We start from the raw sequence: 20105 nt of genomic DNA, 5'->3' as shown, positions 1-20105 counted from the left end.
TTCATAAATATCAAGCTACTCCATTTTCCTTCCTACCAAACTCATATCCCTTCAGTGTTATATAGTATGGAGCTATGTTGACTTATAATAACTATCTCAATTTATTACCTCTTAATACTCAAGAATCCCCAAGGAAAACATTTTCTTGTATGGCAATTTACATTTAAGAAACTTTGCCCAAGACTTCTTTTTCTCTTGTTTATTTTAAAACAAGTTTTTTAGAGAATTTAACAGTGCGGTACATCTCCGTAAAAGCATTTCTTAGCAGCTGATCATGATTACGTGGCAAAATGCAGGTAATGACATGATCAATTCCACCTTTGAGTCAGGACAAACAGTGTAACATCGACGACAACAACAAACCCTTATGCTAATATGCCTGTGACGCAAATATCCATACACACCGCACACGAATTGTGCAGTGAGCTAAAAAAGAAAAAAAGCTACTACTTTATTCTACTTAAAGTTGTCCTCTATTCAAACTTTTATCTCACTCTTCTCTCCTTCTGCACCATAATTTTCCTTCAAGCAAAGACAGGGAGTTCTGGATGATTCCAATCTCCCCAAATCTACATCACAGCCTCCAGCTGAGGTTCATTTAAGTCAGGTTGGAGCTGAGGGAGCCTGGGCTGGAACCGGCCAGGGTTTCATCCAACTCCTCCCCCAAAACACGCCCCCCAAATCGGAGCCTGAGGAGAGCCCAACCACAGAGGACTTCCACTCAATGAGAGCAACCCCTGAGTAAAGTCCACGCCGACAACCATTCATCTCCTCCGACCCCCGCCCAGCACTAGACTGCGCTCCTAGCACCGCGCCTTCTTCCGGAGCCTCCTCCTCCGTGCTGGCTAGGGGTGAGCGCAGGGGTTAGTCAGTGCGCACGTGACGCGCGATGCCCACATGACACGACCGTGGGCGGGGGAGGGGGACACGGAGTGAAGAAGGGGAAAAGTTACAGAAGACCCGTTAAAGCGCCCAAAGCAATTTGTCCCTTGTTTTCTTCGCCAGCAGTGGCTCACGGATCCCTAAGGGACAGCTGGGGACCCAGGCGCCCCCAGCCCCGCCCCAGAAACGCTGGACGCAGTTCTCCGCTCACCCCACCACCTTCTCTTCCCAGACCCGCTGGTGATACTGCTGCACCCTAAAGTTGCTCCTTCCTTCTTTCCCTCCCTTCCTCCCATTCTTTCTTTCTTTCCTTCCTTCCTTCCTTCCCCAAAAGCTCTTCATCCGCTTCGGGTGATGCCACTGACGCACATTCAATTTGCCCCAGGAGCTCTGAGGAGGTCAGACCAGGCCGAGCACCTTCCAAAGGGGAGGGTCTAACTGAGCAAACAAAGTTGCACGCCACTCCGCAACCTGCCCCTCCCCTCCCTTTAGCCCCCAAGTCGAATCCCCGGCGAAACTCACTTGCACTGCGGGTGCCCTCTGGCCCCCACCCCATCATCGCGCAACACACCCCCTTCAACATACGCGCCCACCCTTTCATTGCCCTGCGCCCCGAGCGGTCCCACCGCCCGGCAAAACACTGAGCAAGCCGCTGCGCTCACCTTGCTTGACACACTTGAGCCGGAGGGGGTCCTTGCAGTGTTTGATCACGGCCAGCACGTCCCTGATGGTGAGCCCCGCCACGGGGGTCTCGTTCACCTCCAGCAGCAGCTCCTCCGACACCAACTTGCTGCCGCTCTCATAGGCCACCTTGCCGGGCTTCACCTCCCCCAGGTAGGGGAACTGTCCATTCTCGGCGCCCCCCTTCAGTTCAAAGCCCAGCTGGCCCTCCGGGTTCCTGCCAATGACACTCTCATGGACTTTGCTAGTCCAGTGGCTTTTCTTTTTCAAGCTTTTGGACATGGCAGTGGGGTGAGTCGCCTCAGTTCCTGGGGCTCCTTGGGGTTAGGGGGGCTGGTGGTGAGAGAATGAGGATGGAGGAGCAAGGGGGCCCAGGGGGAAGAACAGCAGACTTTGCCTTCGCCCCCCTCTATTCGGTGCTTTCCCTCTTCTTTGGATGGAGTGTGGACGAGGAAGGGGGAGGATGAGAGGGACGGCTGGGCAGAGGTAGGAGAGCTTGGGTGAGGTTGTGCTGTCCCTTGAATGACACTCAAGGCTGTGGCCCCGCAGCAGAGGAAGCAGTGGTGGTGGCGTCGGCGGCGGCAGCCGGAGCGAGCAGTAGCCGAGCTTGTGAGCGGGTGCGGTGGGGGTGGGGAAGGAGGGTAGGGATGCCGGGGGCCACTCCTGCGTGGTGCGAGTGGGAACGCGCGCGCGCGCCTGGGTGTGTGTTGTTAGCTGATATCCATGGCAGCTGCAGTGGCAGGGTGCGTGTGCGTGTGTGTGTGTACTAGTTGTACTGTACTGGCAGAGGGGAGGAGGCAGGGGAGGAGGGGCGCGCGCGCCGGGTGGGGAGCCACGGAGGGCTTCGCCGCTGCCTCCCTCCCTCCCTCCGCAGCTTGACCCGGTAGTGAAGGCAGAGAGAGAGGCAGGCTGGGTCCGCCTGGCAGCCTACGGGAGGAGGCGGGAGCCGGGAAGGAGGGGAGCCGAGGCCCGGCGTGGGGAGGCCAGCAGGAAGGGCCTCGAGCCCAGTGCGGACCTTTCCTCAGCCTCTGTGCTGCCGAGCCGCGCGCCAGGCTGCTGTGCAAGGAGGACGCGCTGACTTCCTCCGACCTGGGCTCCGATGGAGCAGAAATAGCGGGACCTGGACTTGTGGCGCGCCTGGTGCCTGGTGCCACATCTCTGGCTCTGCGAGCCTCCTGGCGCGGGATACTGCCGTGAGAAGGAGTTGGGGCGGGGGACCCGGCGGGGCATTGCGGGAGAAGGCCTGGGAGCCCTGGGAGCCTTGTGGCGTGGGGAGTTCACTGTGTAGAGAGGTTTCATGTCTTCATCTATACAGTCACTTATTTGTCTCAAAGTTCTCGAAATTCCCTCTTAGAGAAGGAGAAAGTTAGAGAACTGGAGGCTGCGTACCCTGATTGCGCAGAAAGGAAGCAGCCTCGCATTCCCGGGGCAGGCCTCCGCCCGCGCGTCCCGCCAGTAGGGGAATTTAGCGGAGGGCTGCGGTTGTCTGGTGAAAGGCTGTCCAAGGATAAGGGGCTTCACTTTTCCCAAGTAGGGGAAAGAGTATGGGTCTACAGGGCTAGGGGTGGAGGGAGCGGATGCAGTGAGCAGCCTCCGCAGAGAAATTGACAATTTAACCGGCACCTGCGGCAGAGAGAAGGCGGAGACACTCCCTTGCCCAATAAAGTCGCCAGAGTCCGGCTTGTACCTGGGGAAGAAACCTTAAGACGATCTGGCCCAACACTCCTTTGCTCACAGAGAAAGGGGAGAAGATTCCCGAGGGTGAAAATCGTACAGTCGGAGCTGGAACTCAGCTCGCTGACCTCCAAGCAGTGTCCCCTTCTTTTCGCCAGGTTTGCATCCAAGAGAGGGGAGGACAGGGGCAAAATGATGCAGGGAGGCTGCTGATTTCCACTAGAGAGCTAATTTCCTCTGAGACATTAACAGTGATTTAAGAAAAAAAAATTCCTGTAACTGGTAAATGAATTTCATTTGCTTAACTTTTAAATGATATGTTTCAGACAAAAGTTGCACACCCACTTATCTCTTTAAAGCAGAGGATGAAAAGCATTGAATAGGTAGGATTCTTAATGTCTGAGATGAAGCTGATGTAGGAGGCAAACAATACGGTGAAAAATGTTGAGTCGACCCAAACAGAAAGACCAGGTTTCAATCCAGACTGCGGCTTACTGAGAATATGATCTTGAGTAAACTGCTTGACCTTCCTGAGCCTCAGCTTTCTTAGTTGTTAAATGGACTTTAAAAATACTAATCTGCTAGGACTGTGGTGAGGATGAAATCAGGGAGATCAGTCACAGCAGTGCTCTCCTGGCACAGGTGAGTAGGAGTTCGAAATGATAATTCCCTTCCTCTTTCCCTCCTAGGTATAACTTACTACTTGGGGATGAGGGGGATCAAATGTAGTCAGAACTGGAAGAGAGCTTAAAGAAGATGATTTGTTTAACCTGTGTCTTTTTTTTCACTTGAGAAAACAGATCCTCCTTAAGTTGGCTGCACTAGTGAAGCTTATTCAGTGAGCCAGGGGCAGTGCCAGGATCTGAAGCCAGAGCTGCAGGCAATGCCCAGGAGTAGGCAAGACTTGATAGAAAAGCCTAATCTCACCCAGAGAAGTTGAGTGTTAGCATTATGAGGCATAGTTCTAAATGGAAACTCATCATGAGAACCGAATATATACATATTGTAAAACCAAATGACAAGCTATCATTCATGGAAGATACTAGTATTTATTAGGTTCTAACTACATGCAAAATGTTGTCCTATAGGCTTCACACATAATACTTCATTTCTTCTGACATTTTGATAAAATAGGTACTGTTATCTCCTTTTACAGGTAAGGAAACTGAGGTACACAAGGATGAACTTTTGCAAGGCTACACATCTAGTTAATGGTGAAGCTAACGTTCAGACCCAACTGGTTCAGCTCTAGACTTTGTCTCAGTTACTGAACTGAACTCTCTGTGCACTTACCATGTGTCATACCAGCTCTCAGTACATAGTGTCCCAAAAGATTGGGCATGCTCTTTCTTTCAGAGACAATTAGGAAAAAAGTAAACAAATGGAGCAGGATTTGGGCATAACAGCATGCTCCTCCCATCCCCCAAATCCCAGGAGTGTCACTGAGGTCAGTGCCAGTTAACTTAGTGCTCTTCAACTTCACAGCTACCCTTCTTTGCCGTAAATTGTGACATTAGAGCTGAAATCTGTAAACGTCTTTATGGTCAGTTGGCACAATGTTTAGCTTTGTCAATAGAAGGTGCTAGGGGAACACTGCAGAAAGAAAGGGGCTCCTTTTCTTGGTTCCAGTACTTTCCTGCTTGCTCCTATGGTATGGTGGCCAGTGAGTGACTTTCTGACCAGTGGTGTGCAAGAAGGCCATGTTACATAATCTTCAGTAAATTTGGCCAGTTCCCTAGTATGTGTCTTTCTATGGAGTACCACTGGTACATCAGTGGAATGGCTTCCTAGCAAGTTTTACTGAAAACACAGCTGATGGTTTCCTCAGCAGCCCAGTGTGTGACACCTTAAATTTCTGGATCATTAAGTGGACCACAGCCATATTATTTCCAATGAGCGCCTACTCTCAGGCTTAGTAGGGTAGAGGGTGGGTAGGGGGAAGTTCTTCTCAGTTATTCCCTCCTTGGGTACTCTCCTAGAGCCTGAGAGATAGTGGCTGTTCCCAATAACCACTATTACTGTATTATTTAGTGGGCTTTTTTCCTCTCCTAATAGTCAATACCCTTTGACTGGATCTTAACTGATAAAAGTGGAACCCTGAGGAAAGCACTATCCTTGGAGTCAGAAATTGGGATCAGACTATTTTTTTTCTTTCTATTATGGTATTCCTCATATTCGCTTTATTTCTCCACTGCCTTTACCCTTTTTGGATTTGATGCTATGTCAAGAAAAAATTATTTCGTCACTGAGCACTCTGAGTGTAGAGCAGAATGCTAAATGTTGCATGCTATGCCAGAAGAAAAGTAGTTTAGGAATCCTAAAATCCAAAGAAAGAAAGATATGAATGCATTGAGTTCTTAGAAGGGTTATATGAGATAGATGCTTGTGGCAAGCCTGGTCTCCACCCAGATCTCCTAGGATCCCTTTGGTTGAATCTGAGTATCCTTCCTCTAGCTTCTGTGTTCTTTTGCTTCTCACAGCCTGCCCTGAGACTCTCTTTGGAGGAATGCCCAAACACTACTAGACTCACTTTGTCTACTGGCATAGAGAGCCAGACAGAACCACCTGCAAGTTTACTTCTTTCCCAGGATGCCCTTTGCCAAGGACTTTCCTATAGAGTATAAAAGACCAGCCGTCTTGCCTCTAGTAGCAAGAAAACCTGAGGTGTAATTTACACCCTGAGGCTCCCCTGTAGAATTATATTGATGTTAGGATTTTGCCTGAAACCACCTTCTTCCCTATCTTGCTTACTGTGGTACCTGATGAGTTTTTCCTGGTAGCATTTCTATAATAAATCACTTGCAGACAATCTTCATCTCAGGGTTTGATCCTGGGGATCCTGACTTAAGACATTGCTATTCTTCTTTTTTTTCCTTCTGCAGATGAGGAAACTGAGGATCAGGGCTTTTAAATTGCCCCAAATCACACTACCAATAAGAGATAGAGTCGTGGTACCTTTTTTAGAGGGACCATTATTCTGCTGACTATAGTACTGCAGAGCATAAAGTTTCTTATCCACACTGTTTCTCAGTTCAGTCTGTCAATATCACTACTCCACGATTATTGTGTTTGTTTTTCTTTCTTCCTCAGAAATCTCTATCGTGTTGCCAGAGAGACCTTTCTGAAACCTCTCCTTTTTTCTGTGTTTAAAACCCCCCAGTGCCGCCCATGAAATACACAGCAAAGTCCAAACTCCTTATCTTGCTGGGATCCTCCTTTCCACCCTTTTTAACTGTTCAGCCATATTTCTCCATGTACTTCTGAGACTGGAACCCAGGGCAACAAAGCTAATGTGTGTTCTCCAAGATTAACACAACTGAAAGGAGGCCCCTTTATGTCATCTATTCTAGGTCCCTTGGAATATAATTAAAAACAGGAATTTCATCGTTGAAATGTAATGATGTTCAGATAAGGGCAGTGGCTTGAGCCAATCTCCCACCATGTCTGGGGACTGGGACAGCTGAGCCAGTGGTCCTACCTAAGGGTCAGGCCTGTGTCTTCACTTCTCCTTTCAACCCTTTACTTCTTCCAGAGTTGAACGGCTTGCTTTCCTTCGCTCACTAGGCCATTTCATGGTTTGTGTTTGCCTGAAATACAACTCTTTCCCTGCCTGGTCTACACCTGCTCACCCTCCAAGAAATACCTCTGGGCCCACTTTCTTTCTTGGAAGCATTTTATGACTCTTATTTCTGTTACCAACACAGCTTTTATTTATGTCTCCATGTATCCTTTGAAGAAACACAACTTTCCAGGTTCTATGTTTTATTTGCATTCTTAGTGTCTGGCACATTGTCTGACACAGTGTAAAAGCTGAGTAGAATTTTGCCTGACAGCAGATGTGCCTAAAGTGAGGGTGTCCAAAATTTCATTAAATGACCACTGCTTTAATATGAATTCTTGGCTAAGGCAGGAGAATCGCTTGAACCCCGGAGGCAGAGGTTGCAGTGAGCCGAGATCACACCACTGCACTCCAGCCTGGTGACAGAGGGAGAATCCATCTCAAAAAAAAAAAAAAAGAATATATATATGAATTCTTACTGCTAGTATTAAACGATTATCTCTTTACACTCATAGTAATGTCTTACAATAACAGAATGCAGGAGAGCACATATAAATGAAGAAAAGACAAAATGTACTTACCATGAAGCTGAGGTTAAGAAACCAGTGTCTTCAAGAGCCGGGGACAGCACTGGGTCTCACAGAGTTGAGAGATGGTGATGACATGGTGAGATACAAACTCGATCTATTTCATAGTTTGTGATCATTCCTATTAATAAACTTCTTTTCACAACTGTCTCAATATTTACACAAAAATGTTAGCCCCATCTGCAGTTATACCCCTTGAATGTAAAATTTAAAAAGCCCACAAAAATATGAATCCACACTTAAAAGGTGGATTTATTTAGCACAGTACGGAGTTTCTTAGACCTCTCTATCACTGTCTCTAACAATGACATACTCACCTAACCCCACCAAGAGCAACTTTATTTCGTCTGTAGTTTTCATCTAAAGATTCATGTGGATTTTAGATTCTACTCTTTTGTAGGTTCGTATTTGTACTATTATAAAATGTGACTCTCTCTCCAAACTTTGCCTAAATTATGGAATGATTTTTCATGTTTATTCAGTGGTTTCCAGCATTCCTGGCCCAGTCCGGGATTCTACTCTTTTGTAGGTTCATATTTGTACTATTATAAAATGTGACTCTCTCTCTAAACTTTGCCTAAATTACGGAATGATTTTTCATGTTTATGCAGTGGTTTCCAGCATTCCTGGCCCAGTCCGGGGACACTGTGGGTGTGCCCAGCTTAAGTCCAGTAACTGGAAATACAAGCCCAAGTTCTGGAGAGTTTGAGCTGCAGAGATATATATGGGGACACTTTGAACCTTGACTCATTGGCCATAACCAGCAGAGTGGAAAATACAAGAAGAGAAAAAAACATTGAACTGCGATTTTATAACGTCCTTTACTAGGCAGAGAGAAGAGGAAAGACCAGGAAAGAAAACTGTATTACAATGTGAAAATGTAATGTTAAGAAATTCAGTCATCTTGGGGTTAGTGAGGAGAAGTTTTAGGGGCTTAGACTCTTCAAAACACATGTACAGACATGCATATTTCATCTGATATCAAATGACATTTATAGTGCTAATCTTTACCTCAAGACTTCACATCTTTTGGTGATTGCATCTTTTAGGTTTATAGCAGTTAAGTTTGCATGAACGCACCAGGGCTGTTTCATTTCAGTCAAGAATTAATGTTCATTGATTGTACTTCTGCATTTCATATAACTACTGTAGAATTTGTTTTAGTTTTATGAGGGAATAATTGGTCCAACTTCTATATAACTCAGGAATTTACTCTCAAACAACACTGTCAATTAGTTACTTATCTCTCTGGAAATGACCTGGGAACATGGAGAGGAAAGGGAGGAAGAGGCAAAATCTGACTACTTAGTAAGAAAGAGAGCAGGTAATTTTCACTTTGGTTCTTTTATGCCTTCAATTATACTACTTAGTAAGTATATTAGATAATTTTGGTGGCCAGAAAGTCCTGAATGATGTGACTTTCATTCTTGTAAAACACCTCTTTGCATAGATTTATGGCCCAAACAGTATATAAAGAGTGGAGAAGGAACTGCATTTGCAAATAGTTCAAATCATTGCTCCATCTTAACTATGCAGTTCACAAAGTATGAAGAAATTTGATCATCTCAAAAAAGATAATGGAAAAAAGTATGTTTTTTTCTGTGACTTTAAAGTCTTACAATATTTTACATAAATGATAATGGGTACTTTAATAAGAACCCTTGATACTTTTGTTATTGTATTCAATATATGCATATAATACAACAGGATGATATTGTTTTGGATTTGGAAATGTATTCTTTCTTATGCAATCTTATGCGGTCATACTGCGTGAATATCACTACCTGAATTTATCTCTATTTTTGTTGTTGTTGTTGTTTTGCACTCTACTTATTTGGTGCCTGTCAGTCTTTTATCATCAGTTTATATTCTACTAAACTCAAAAAGACAATCTCATACCTTTTGTAATTGTAGGCATTCCTTACTAAAGTTTTAAATACACTTCAAAAATTCAAGTACTTTGATTTCATGCCATCAAGTGGCTGAATCTATCCCCCTCTCTCTTTTTAAATTTAAGTGAGTAGTTCAATTTCTGTTGTTTTCTACTTTGTGAATTCTAAATCTTTTAAAACCATCTTGCCATTTTTCATGCACTTACCCTTACAGAAAACTCTATGAAACACTACTTATCTCTACTTTTGTTTTTAACTCCTTTTTTATATTACTATTCCCTCTGCTTTCTAAATGCACATATTAATTTGTTCTTTTTATTCTCTGTAGCTCTTCTCAATATATGAATTCAGTTTCCCATCAATCCCCATACAATTAAAAAAATAAATGTTAAGTATTCTGTTATTTTAATATATCTAGTGCCCATATTCTAATTCTGCCTCTTATTTTTAAAATAATTTTATTGTTGATTTAAAATGACAACAGTTTCAATTCCCAGAAAGTGAAAGGAAACAAAGGAATAATATTATGGGCTTAATTTTTATCAGTGAACTTGTAGGTGAAGAAAAGATTTGGGGAAGGAAATGAACATATTATATTGCAAAATAGTAAGGAACAATCAGATGTGTTTTCTAGTCTCTAGAAAAGCATGTTTCAAGAAATTCAACGAAAAGTTCATCATGCTTGCTTAGATTGTTGAGAAGCAAAAATACTGATGAACATTTGGAAGCAATGAGAATGTAATTCTAATCATACTATTTTAATAATTTTGAAAACTCTCCAAACACTACTCTGTGTGGATGTCTTTCAGAATATGATGAATACTAGTAGTCTTATTCTGCCCTTTTCTCTCTACCACAATATATACATTGCATATTGCACACACATATTTTCCAAATATTACATATAATTTCATGTAATTTATAGACCTATTACGGCCCAACCATTTTCTTGGATAGGGGATTCTTTGGAAGTCCAGCTTAAATAAAGCCCTTATAGAAAGTTTTTTTTTAAATTTATACATAATCACCTAAAGTAACCTTATCTACTGAACTCTTAGTACATGCTATCAGAACCTTTTATCACGTTTCTTCCTGGCTTGTATTACAACACTGTTGACATATCTCAGCCTCACTTCTAGGCTTCTTTGAGAGCATGACTCATGTTTGTATTCCTCACTGAGGTTGAATGAATAAGAGAAACTACAGTAGTAGGAAAAAACCGCACATGTAGATATCAGTGAATATGAAAGGGTCAAATGGATCTATTATAGTAAGCACAAAATCAACTGACACCAGCAAAGTAAACCCAAAATTTTTAATGGTATTTTAATAGATCAAGAGGAGCAAGCAGATTGCTATCTGGGAAGGTGGTAAAGTTTTGAGAGAGTTGTCTCCTACTTTCTCTATCACGGGGAGTAATTTTAAAAGAAAAATGGAGGGTAAGTTTCTTTAAGGGAAAATTGTAGCTTAAAACAGGTTATGGGATAATTAGAAATAATTTAATTGTTTTAGCGGATTTTAAACTTTCAACTGCTTGCAATTAGATCCTAAGGCAATACAAGAATCAGGAGGTTTGGAAAACCATTGTCTGTAATCTCTGAAGAAAAGTGGACATCAGACGAGTCAGTTGAAAAGCAAAGCTATCACCATTTTCTAAAGAGGAAAAAGGTGAACCTCACAAACTATAGACCAAAAAAATAGGACATCGAGAGAAAGAATATGAAGCTAGCATAGGTTCACGAAGAATGAGTCAAATCAAACAACATGCATTTTTTATTTATAAAGCATGACTTGTTCATTGTCAATTCGTGTTAGCCTAATGATTAGGCATTAATGTCATCACTGCAATGCATATGTCAGCAATAAATAATCAAACACCAGGCTTCCATCATTCTGTTTAATATCTTCGAGTAATGCTTAAGTTTGCAAATGCTCTTTTAACACATTCTGCATATGCAGCCTGCCCAGCACTGCACACAATAGACCTGTTACTTCCCCTTCACGAGCACTCCTAATATTTCATGTGCTCATCCAATTGACTTCTCCCACTGGTGCCTCATATTGAATTTGTAGAATCACACCTGCTCCTTTTTCAGAACTCTTCTGAGTTTTTTCTTAAATAATTCACTGACCCCAAAGTGTCAGATATTTGAAGACTACTTGCACAATTTTAATATTATAAATGTATAATGTAAATGTAATCAAGATTTGTATAATGTACAATGTACTTTGGTAAATAAAAGCTGTGAATACATATGATACAATTCAAAATTTTACATAAATATGTGATAAAATTTAGCTCATATTCTTTTTTTTTTTTTTTCTTCTTCACTCTGTCGCACCCAGGCTGGAGTGCAGTGGCACAATCTTGGCTCACTGCAACCTCTACCTCCTGGATTCAAGCGATTCTCCTGCCTCAGCCTCCTGAGTAGCTGAGATTACAGGTGCCCACCACCACGCCCAGCTAATTTTTTTCTATTTTTGTTGTTGTTGTTTTTAGCAGAGACAGGGTTTCACCATGTTGGTCAGGCTGGTCTTGAACTCCTGACCTCAGATAATCCACCTGCCTCGGCCTCCCAAAGTGCTGGGATTACAGGCATGAGCCACCGTGCCTGGCCTAGTTCATGTTCTTTAAGGACAATTATGAATATTTTTATGTACAGTTAATTTTCATTAAGATATTGATCAATTAATAGCTATATATGTTCTGTAAATTAATCCTGTCTAGTTTCAATCTTAAATTGTTTGCATATACTAATCTAGTTTATTGTTTGCATATATTTTATAGTGTAGAGATTAGGCATTTTAATAACATTTTAAAATTTCCAGGGCATACTGTTAGTGACTATGCTTCCTACTATAGGCCATAATTAAGTTTTTTTCTATTGTCAACAATATTTTGATAAATATGATAAGGAAATAAGGAAATATTTCCTTCATTTGTTAACAGTAGGTGTTTGGGGATTTTAAAATGAAAATTGAAGAAGTAAAAGACACCATATATTTAGTTTGTTTGATTTCGTGGCTTCAAGAGGTCAATAATTTATTGAAATATTTTACAGACCAAAAGAACAACAGATATATTACATTTGTAAGTCCCCACATATTTTAAAGGATAATGGTTTATATATGAAAATTCCTGAAGCTTACACTTCATCAGGAAAAGCTAAATAAAAGAAGTTTACATTTTCCTAGGACTAATGGAGATTTATTTCCCAGTCCTCTTCTCTGGAGACAAATGTAGGTCTCTCTTGAAAGGCAGAAAGATTTGCACATGAGGTATGATTTAGTGGGCTAGAAACATCTTTTACACTCTCCCCAAAATGTTTCACTATGTTTTATCATACTATCTGATAATTTTGCATTAAAGTTTTCTTTCTGAGTTAAGAAAATGCAAATATCTCTGAATGGGTCTCTTTGCTTTAGTCATACTCATATGGCTACTACTGAACAAAATATGTTCATTACAGGATGAAGGGAATGTTGCCAGCCAGCAAATCCTTAGAGTCTGCACTACACCAAACGTTGCTTAGCAATTTATACGATTTTCTCAGTCTAATTTGCAAGTATCAAGGAGATGTTTGTGTATGTTAGATAAAGTTGTAAAATTGGTATTTATTGTATATTTCTATATTGAAAGCTTTACAAAGGAAATGGAAAGTTAACAGGTGGATATGATAGTGTGGCACTACTTTAGCTGGGTGGTAAGGGAGAGCTTCTCTTAGGAAGTGTTTTAGGCCAGGACTTGAATAATGAACAGTGTCTAGTTGTACAAAAATCTAGGGGAAAGACTTTTCAGGCCCAGGAGAAATGAAAATTCTTTTTATGCATACAAGAATGAAAGTGAAAATTACCTACTCTATGTCCTGAAGTGGGAAGTAGGCTTGCCAGAGAGCAGGTAATTTTCACTTTGGTTCTTTTATGCCTTCAATTATACTACTTCTTAGGTTAGTTCATAAGGGCTTCCACAATTTGGTTCCCACTTAAAATTTAAAACTTCCCTAACCCATTCCCACCATATATTGTGCTAATCCATGCATTTGTGACTCTCCGTATGCTGTTTTCATTGTTTAATATTCTTCTCATGCATTCTTTCTTTCCTGGTAATGAACTCATCTTTGAAACTCCCCTTCAAGCATTCTCTCCTTTAGGAGGCTGCTTCTCACTGTCTCCTGCCTACCACCCATTAAATTGTTCAAATTTTAAGCTGCCATTGTCTTGTGCATTTGACACATTGCTTTGCAATTACTGATTTACATGTCTGCTTTTATCACTGGTGAGGTTCTTTAGGAGAGAGACACTATTAATTCATCTCTGGGCACATATGGTCCAACATATTAGAAGTACTACAGGGTGCTATTACTATGTAGTATGTAGTATTAGTAGTAGTTACTCACAAATCGTTTTTAAATAAGTGATTATAATATCTTTTGGTTATTATGATTTAACACAAGATATAATTTATTTTCAGAAGTTTCCATGATATATTTGTTCTAGTTAAAAGCCAGTAGCCATTAGAATATTACCATCATTTAATGTAAAACAATAAAATATTAAATATCATTCATATTGAATACAAACTGAACTCATGGAAATATTGTGTAAAGATTGAGTAATTTTTGACATACAATTTTAAATTCAACTTTTCATATATCATACCTTATATTTTCAGCCTATATTTAAATATGTTGGCATTGAAAGCCAGTTACTAATTCGTTGAATTCATGATTTCTTTTTAAGTTATAGAAGTAGAATTATGTTTGAGACATTAATTGCATTACATTTACCAGACCTTGAATTCTTAACATGGAACCTGAGAGCTTCTCCAATTCTTAAGTCCCTGGGAGAAATAGATTAGCTGGATGAGGAACTGAGAGGAAAAATGGTCAGAGGTGTAGCAAGAGTTGGGAAGAAGGAACAATTATTTGCTTTCAAGTAGATTTTTTCATTGGTCTGTTTTCAGTGACAAACCCACTGCGATAATACATGTAAAGTGAAAACATTCAGGAAGTTCTCTTAGAAACATCTCTCTGGCAGTTTCTAATTCTACAATGTTGTATAAGTGAAATATCATAGTTACCATCGTAGTAAATTGAGCCAAGAGAAACAAGGGAACAGGAGAAGAAAAGAATTAAAAAGAGTTTTGTCTTTCAGTCTTCACTCTTTTTCTTCTTGCTTTTACCAGTCATTCAAGTTTATATAATTTCTTTAGAGAGGCTTCTACTATGCAGGTCTTCCTTAAAGTCACTGGTATTACCTGGCATGATACGTGAGCCTTTAATATCAGTCCCTTTATCTCTTTATTTTTAAAGTTTATATCAGTACGGAGTCCTAGATTCTTAATTAATAGGTTAGACTTTACTGCTAACATTCTTTATTCTGATGCTCAAATTTTCCAAAATTTGGCCAGCAGGGTTCCTTAAAGCTGGTTACCTTGCCCTTTCAACATGTCCCTCTGATTCTTTATATTTATTTATTTATGTATTTATTCATTTATTTATTTAGAGACCGAGTCTTGCTGTGTCTTCCAGGCTGGAGTGCGATGGCACAATCTTGGCTCACTGCAACCTCTATCTCCCAGGTTCAAGCAATTCTCCTCCCTCAGCCTCCCGACTAACTGGGACTACAGGCATGTGCAACCATGCCTGGCTAATTTTTTTTTGTATTTTTAGTAGAGACCAGGGTTTCACCATGTTGGTCAGGCTGCTCTTCATCTCCTGACCTCAAATGATCCATCGCCTCGGCCTCCCAAAGTGCTGGGATTACAGGCGTGAGCCACCACACCCAGCCATCCCTCTCATTCTTTAAGTACTTCCATGTTTTCTAATGTACAAGATGTTCCATATTATTTTGTTATTTGTCTTCCCCAGCTCTGAAATATGCCTTTCCTTCAAGGAGCCTTGGTTCTTTCTAGTGACAAATTATATTTAGAAACCAAGATCTGGGTATTTGACTTGTATATTGCTATTAGTTGGCCATTGTTTCTAGTCTCTTTCAGTAGACAGAGCTAAGAAATGTAAAAAGAAATATTTGAATGTATGTATATGTAGTATATTAAGTACATTTAAGCATATTAAATTCATGAGTTCATACTAATACTTTCAATAAGCCACAATTCCCTTTTCATGTTTTTGAAGGAAAAATATCCATTGTCTATATACAGTGGACATAGATAGTAATAATACTGATCCTGAAAAGAGCAATCTTAAATAGATCCCATTAATCATTAAAGATAACATATCTTAGAATTCTAGACATTAAAGAGAGAGATTACCCAGAGCTGTGATCTAGATGTTTTATAGATCTTTGCTGTGCTGTTTTGGATTTGTGTTGGAGTAGAACAATCAGATGACAAAAGCTCATCCCACGTGGAAAAATCAAAGCATTCATTACAGAGAGAATTTGAAATAAATGCATATATATAAAAAATATATGCATATATAATGCATATGTATAAAAAATATATGCATATATAATGCATATGTATATGCATATCATATATATATATATATAAAATGGGGTTATGAACAATGAAGGAAATAGTGATCCTATCTATGTGGGAACAATACTAGTATCCTCCCTTTGGATGAATACAGTAGCTACAGATGCAACTCTGGGGACTCTGTTTAGCGATAGCTTAACTATTGCTTGGCTACAAGCATGGATAACTTGTTCAAAGATAATGAGGAGTTGTAAATATTTAAATAAACAGGATTTGCAACATAAAAAGCTTCGTGACTCTGTGTCTGAATTCTTAGAGTTTTCTCCCAGCAAGGCGTTGGATGTGGCAGACTTTCCTGTAATGGTCCATCTCGCCCCTATTTCTTGAAAAGCCAGAGCTTCTCCGCTTAGTTTGCTAACCCCAAATATATAAATTCAATAGAAGTACTGGCCTGTTTTTACTGGTTTATTTGCTTTATCTAAAAAAAAAAAGGCATAGTTTAAAGTCTGTTTTTGATAGCATAACAAAACAAAGGTTCTCATTTTAATAATGCCTCACATATACACTTGGTAACTATTGCATGGTAATAATTTAATAACTTGAAAAATATATTTATGCATGTATGTGTATATGTTCATATATATGTTATTTTTAATTTCAGAAGTAAAAAAATATTGGAACAGGCCACAGTTATTATAAAAATAATTTGACCAGTATTGGACAATGCAAATAACAATTATTTAGAAGTTTCTGTGCAACAGATGCCATATGTGTTACATTTTATTTGATCGTCAAAACAATATTGTCATAGATATTATTATCTTCATTTCATAGAAGAAACTGAGATTACATAATTTGTTCAACTTGACCAACTTCTTATAATTAATACATAGTAGAGATAAGGTTGAAACCTTGTTAGGTTTGACTCCAGACCCCAGCCTCTTTTGAGTGCATCATAAAAGGCTTTGGTCTGCACGTGGCCAGTAACAACTTTAACTAAATTGATTCTTTGCTTTTTATCTGTAAAAGGAAGTTATTCACCTATTTTGATGATCTCCAATGTTTTTAACATCAATAAGTGTGTCCACCACACATGATAGTTTTTAATGTTTTGTTTCCATGATTACAAGATCAAAAAACTATTAATTAGTGATACTTTTAATTTTGATTTTATTAAATAAGACACATCTGTCTACATCTGAAGAATAGCACTTGTGACAACAACATAGACGGCTTCATTTTGAGGAGTAAATTACAATTGAACATGAACCAAAGATACATAGAGAAGGCGTGGACCACACAAATGTGATTGAAAGCTGGCGTGGAGTCATCTTAAATTGACTTTTTCCCAAAGGGTCCCTAAAAGAGAGTAGAATCCCAACAGATAGAGTCTATGGAGAGATAGACTTCTGAGACCCATATTATGGTCAGTGAAGTGCAGGCAAGGAAGGGATCCTTAGCAAAATGGGGAGAGGAATGGATGGTCTGAAGAACCCTAAAGGAACTGAAACACTCTGCAAAGGAAAGAAGATCAAGTATCAGCTTTGACCCCTGCCAGACCCAGGCAGCAACAACAGCAGCTGACAAAGCACCAGAACAAACATGCTTTCTTGTGCCCCTACATGTCTTCCCTTCACCGTCTTGAACCCTGGTGTCATCATAAACTGTGTAAGTTAACAATTGAGGAGGGGAAGAATGATAAATTGGGAAAATAGCAAAGTATCTGTCTAGGCCCTACTTTCATACTGTAGGCCAGCCTTCTGTAGCATGGCAGATTAGGCAAGTGCAGAAGACTTAATTTTGAGTGAAAGTTGGAGTTTTTATTCTGCTCTGGCTGTACCTATCAGTTTCAAAACTGGAATAGTTTAAATGACTAAAGTACTAGGAAGATTTTATTACTTAATATAGCTATGGAGAACTGACCAAGATTTTATCTAGGGGGAGGTGTATCACCCTACAGAGCAGATTTTAAGGGACGTTTTGAGAGAAAACAGTTACTTAGTGATTTAATGTTGCCAATTCTGTTCTTTAGAATACCATCATGTATTTGTATCCCTATATATCACATAACCTAAAATATACATTTATCTGTACGTGTGTGTATCATACGGAGCACATTTTCTTTTGCAGGGTTTCTTTGTTTTAAGTGTCTATTTGGTTATTTTCTTGATTGAATTTCTGTGTATGCTTTTTTCCTCAATGCTTTAGCTGTAAGCAAATAAGGTAAGGACTTTATATGCAATATTCTACATGTTTTCTTTTATAATTAGAGAATATCTTATTTTATCTAAACCTCATGTATCATGTGATATATTTGACACCCTGTCATATATCATACTTGCATGCAAATGTTTATGAAACACAAATCATCTCAAATCAACAGGATCAAAATTATATTCGAAAAATGTATTCAATAATATGTGTAAGATGAGATAAAATTAATTCTAATTGAATTCACACAGTATTTGAAATTGGACGTAAATCTGTAATATCAAATTACATTACATATGAATTATTATTATATTTGCATTCAGGAAATTGTACTGTGTTCACATCTGAGTATCACTTAAAAAGAACATTAGAACAGATACCCTATTTTCACTTTCTCTTCTCTTTTCCTGCTCCTTTTCTTCCTCTTTTCAATAACCTAAGTGTCATCGAAAAATCTCTCCATCTTAATTATCAATATGAAAGACCGATTCTGAGAAATGTAGAGAACCTAAGATTTGCATTTTAGTGGAATATAGAATATAATTAATAAATATTTTTATAAGTATGTAAAATATTTAAGAGGTAATAATTTTAAGATCTTAAAAGTCTTCTATCAAATACTGAATTTTAGATGTTAAGGCTAGCAGGGCTATACAAAAAACAACAGCTTCTTGTATGAATGTTCCTCAGTTAGTTTAAAGATTTAGTGTTCTATTATCAGTATGTGGGCATTAAAAAAAAACAGGTCATTTGAAACTGATAGAGATAATTAAGAAATTACTAGATTTTGGGTATAGGTGCTGCAACTTAGAATTTAAGTGTCATCCAAAAGAGATTAGTATTGGTCATAACATGGACTCTAAAGCCACCATTTAAATGAAGCATATAAAAAAGGATATTCTAGTACACAAAAGTTATTAATGGCCTAGAATGACCTCCTTCTCACTCATATGATGCAAAGAATAAAGTATATAAAAATGTTTGTTACAATGGCTATCCATAAAAAAAGAAAACCCTCCAAAACAGCAAAATTGAATAGGTACCCACAGTCAACTTTATCCTGAAAATTGCCTAGAAATACTGGTTGCGATTACACAGCATTCTGAGACCAATGAATCTTTAGACAGTAATCATTTCCTACCCTAAAGCTATTCTCTACTTCCTTCTTAGTGACAGAGCTCCTTTCTGCTCAAATTTTATGCCAGATAAAATATTCACCTTCTCGGACTCCCTGTCACCAGGTGTGGCCATGTAATGTAAGTGTAGGCAATGAGACTAGGTATGGACCCATTAGGAGTTTCTCAGAATGTTTTTGCTTTTCTAATATAGACAACCCTTTGTCTCTTTCTCTTTCTCCAGCTTACAGCACAGCTGATGAAAGAGAAGCCATCTTGCTGCTATTTGACAAGCAAGAAGATAAAAGCTTTCCTTTAAAGATGATGGAGCAAAAAGATAGAAGGGGCCTAGACTCCCTACCTTCACACTTCCTGCTATGAAAGCATTGCTATTATAAGGTTAATCTGCAGAAACAGACTTCTATGTCATATGCTTAAATGCATCAAAATTCATACAATATTCATTAAATTGGTAAAAGTATCCATTTTAAAGGATTAATCTGAGGGACCCACAGACACTTAACACAATCAAATCTCAGAAAAAAAAATCAGTTATTGTGATTTTGAGGCTGATCTTTTATGATCTTTTAGTTATCAAACTCTTAAATACATTTTAACTTTCAAATTTTATGAATAAAGGAGATGAATCCTGTTATTTTCTCAGTGTGAATGTGATGATGTGTGTCATGTGTGCCTATGTATGCACACACATGTACTCAAGGAGCCTGAAGGGGACCATGACTTTCTGGGCACTCAATGCTACTTATCTCTAATTCCTCCTTTAAATCTCCCCATTCTAAGTCTACTTTCTTAGGGAATAGGTACTAATATATCCCATTAAACATGATTTAAGGATGTATTTATTTTAAACTTGTCATCACTGGTGGTTAGAGAGAGAGAGAGAGAGAGAGTGTGTGTGTGTGTGTGTGTGTGTGTGTGTGTGTGAATTCTGACTCATTTATTTTATCTGATGGTAAGATACCCTATCGAAGAGATATTTCTTTTTAGAGCCAAACAATGAGCTTCTTTCTCACTCTTGGACTTCTGCTCTAGCTGTCTGCC

The 20105-nt window shown here is 39.4% G+C and overlaps 1 protein-coding gene and 2 long non-coding RNA genes across 15 annotated transcripts in view; 2 read left to right on the top strand and 1 right to left on the bottom strand.

Moving 5' to 3' along the window:
- The window catches only part of MAGI2 (membrane associated guanylate kinase, WW and PDZ domain containing 2), a 1476658-nt gene extending 1473197 nt beyond the window's left edge, over nt 1-3461 (bottom strand). For all 12 annotated transcript variants that reach the window (XM_030825454.1, XM_030825458.1, XM_030825457.1 and 9 more), the window contains exon 1: nt 1545-3461. In XM_030825454.1, coding sequence (XP_030681314.1) covers nt 1545-1845 — 301 coding nt within the window. In that variant the 5' untranslated portion in view covers nt 1846-3461. The remainder of the gene's footprint in view (nt 1-1544) is intronic.
- Nucleotides 3462-3907: 446 nt separating this feature from the next.
- LOC115837930 lies at nt 3908-12271 on the top strand. Of its 2 annotated transcripts, XR_004032944.1 has the most exons (3): nt 3908-7462; nt 7995-8691; nt 8754-11546. It is a non-coding gene; the product is annotated as an uncharacterized LOC115837930 (long non-coding RNA). The 2 variants fall into 2 exon arrangements; XR_004032945.1 differs by having other exon boundaries at nt 7231-8691; nt 8754-12271.
- Nucleotides 12272-15042: 2771 nt separating this feature from the next.
- Nucleotides 15043-19709, top strand: LOC101179101. The gene is made up of 2 exons (XR_004032946.1): nt 15043-19184; nt 19288-19709. It is a non-coding gene; the product is annotated as an uncharacterized LOC101179101 (long non-coding RNA).
- The last annotated feature ends 396 nt before the right edge of the window (nt 19710-20105 follow it).

Source organism: Nomascus leucogenys, chromosome 13 (assembly GCF_006542625.1).
Source record: "Nomascus leucogenys isolate Asia chromosome 13, Asia_NLE_v1, whole genome shotgun sequence".
NCBI classification, from domain to species: domain Eukaryota; kingdom Metazoa; phylum Chordata; class Mammalia; order Primates; family Hylobatidae; genus Nomascus; species Nomascus leucogenys.
Note: the sequence above shows the minus strand (reverse complement) of the source record. Positions and strands in the feature narration are given on the sequence as shown.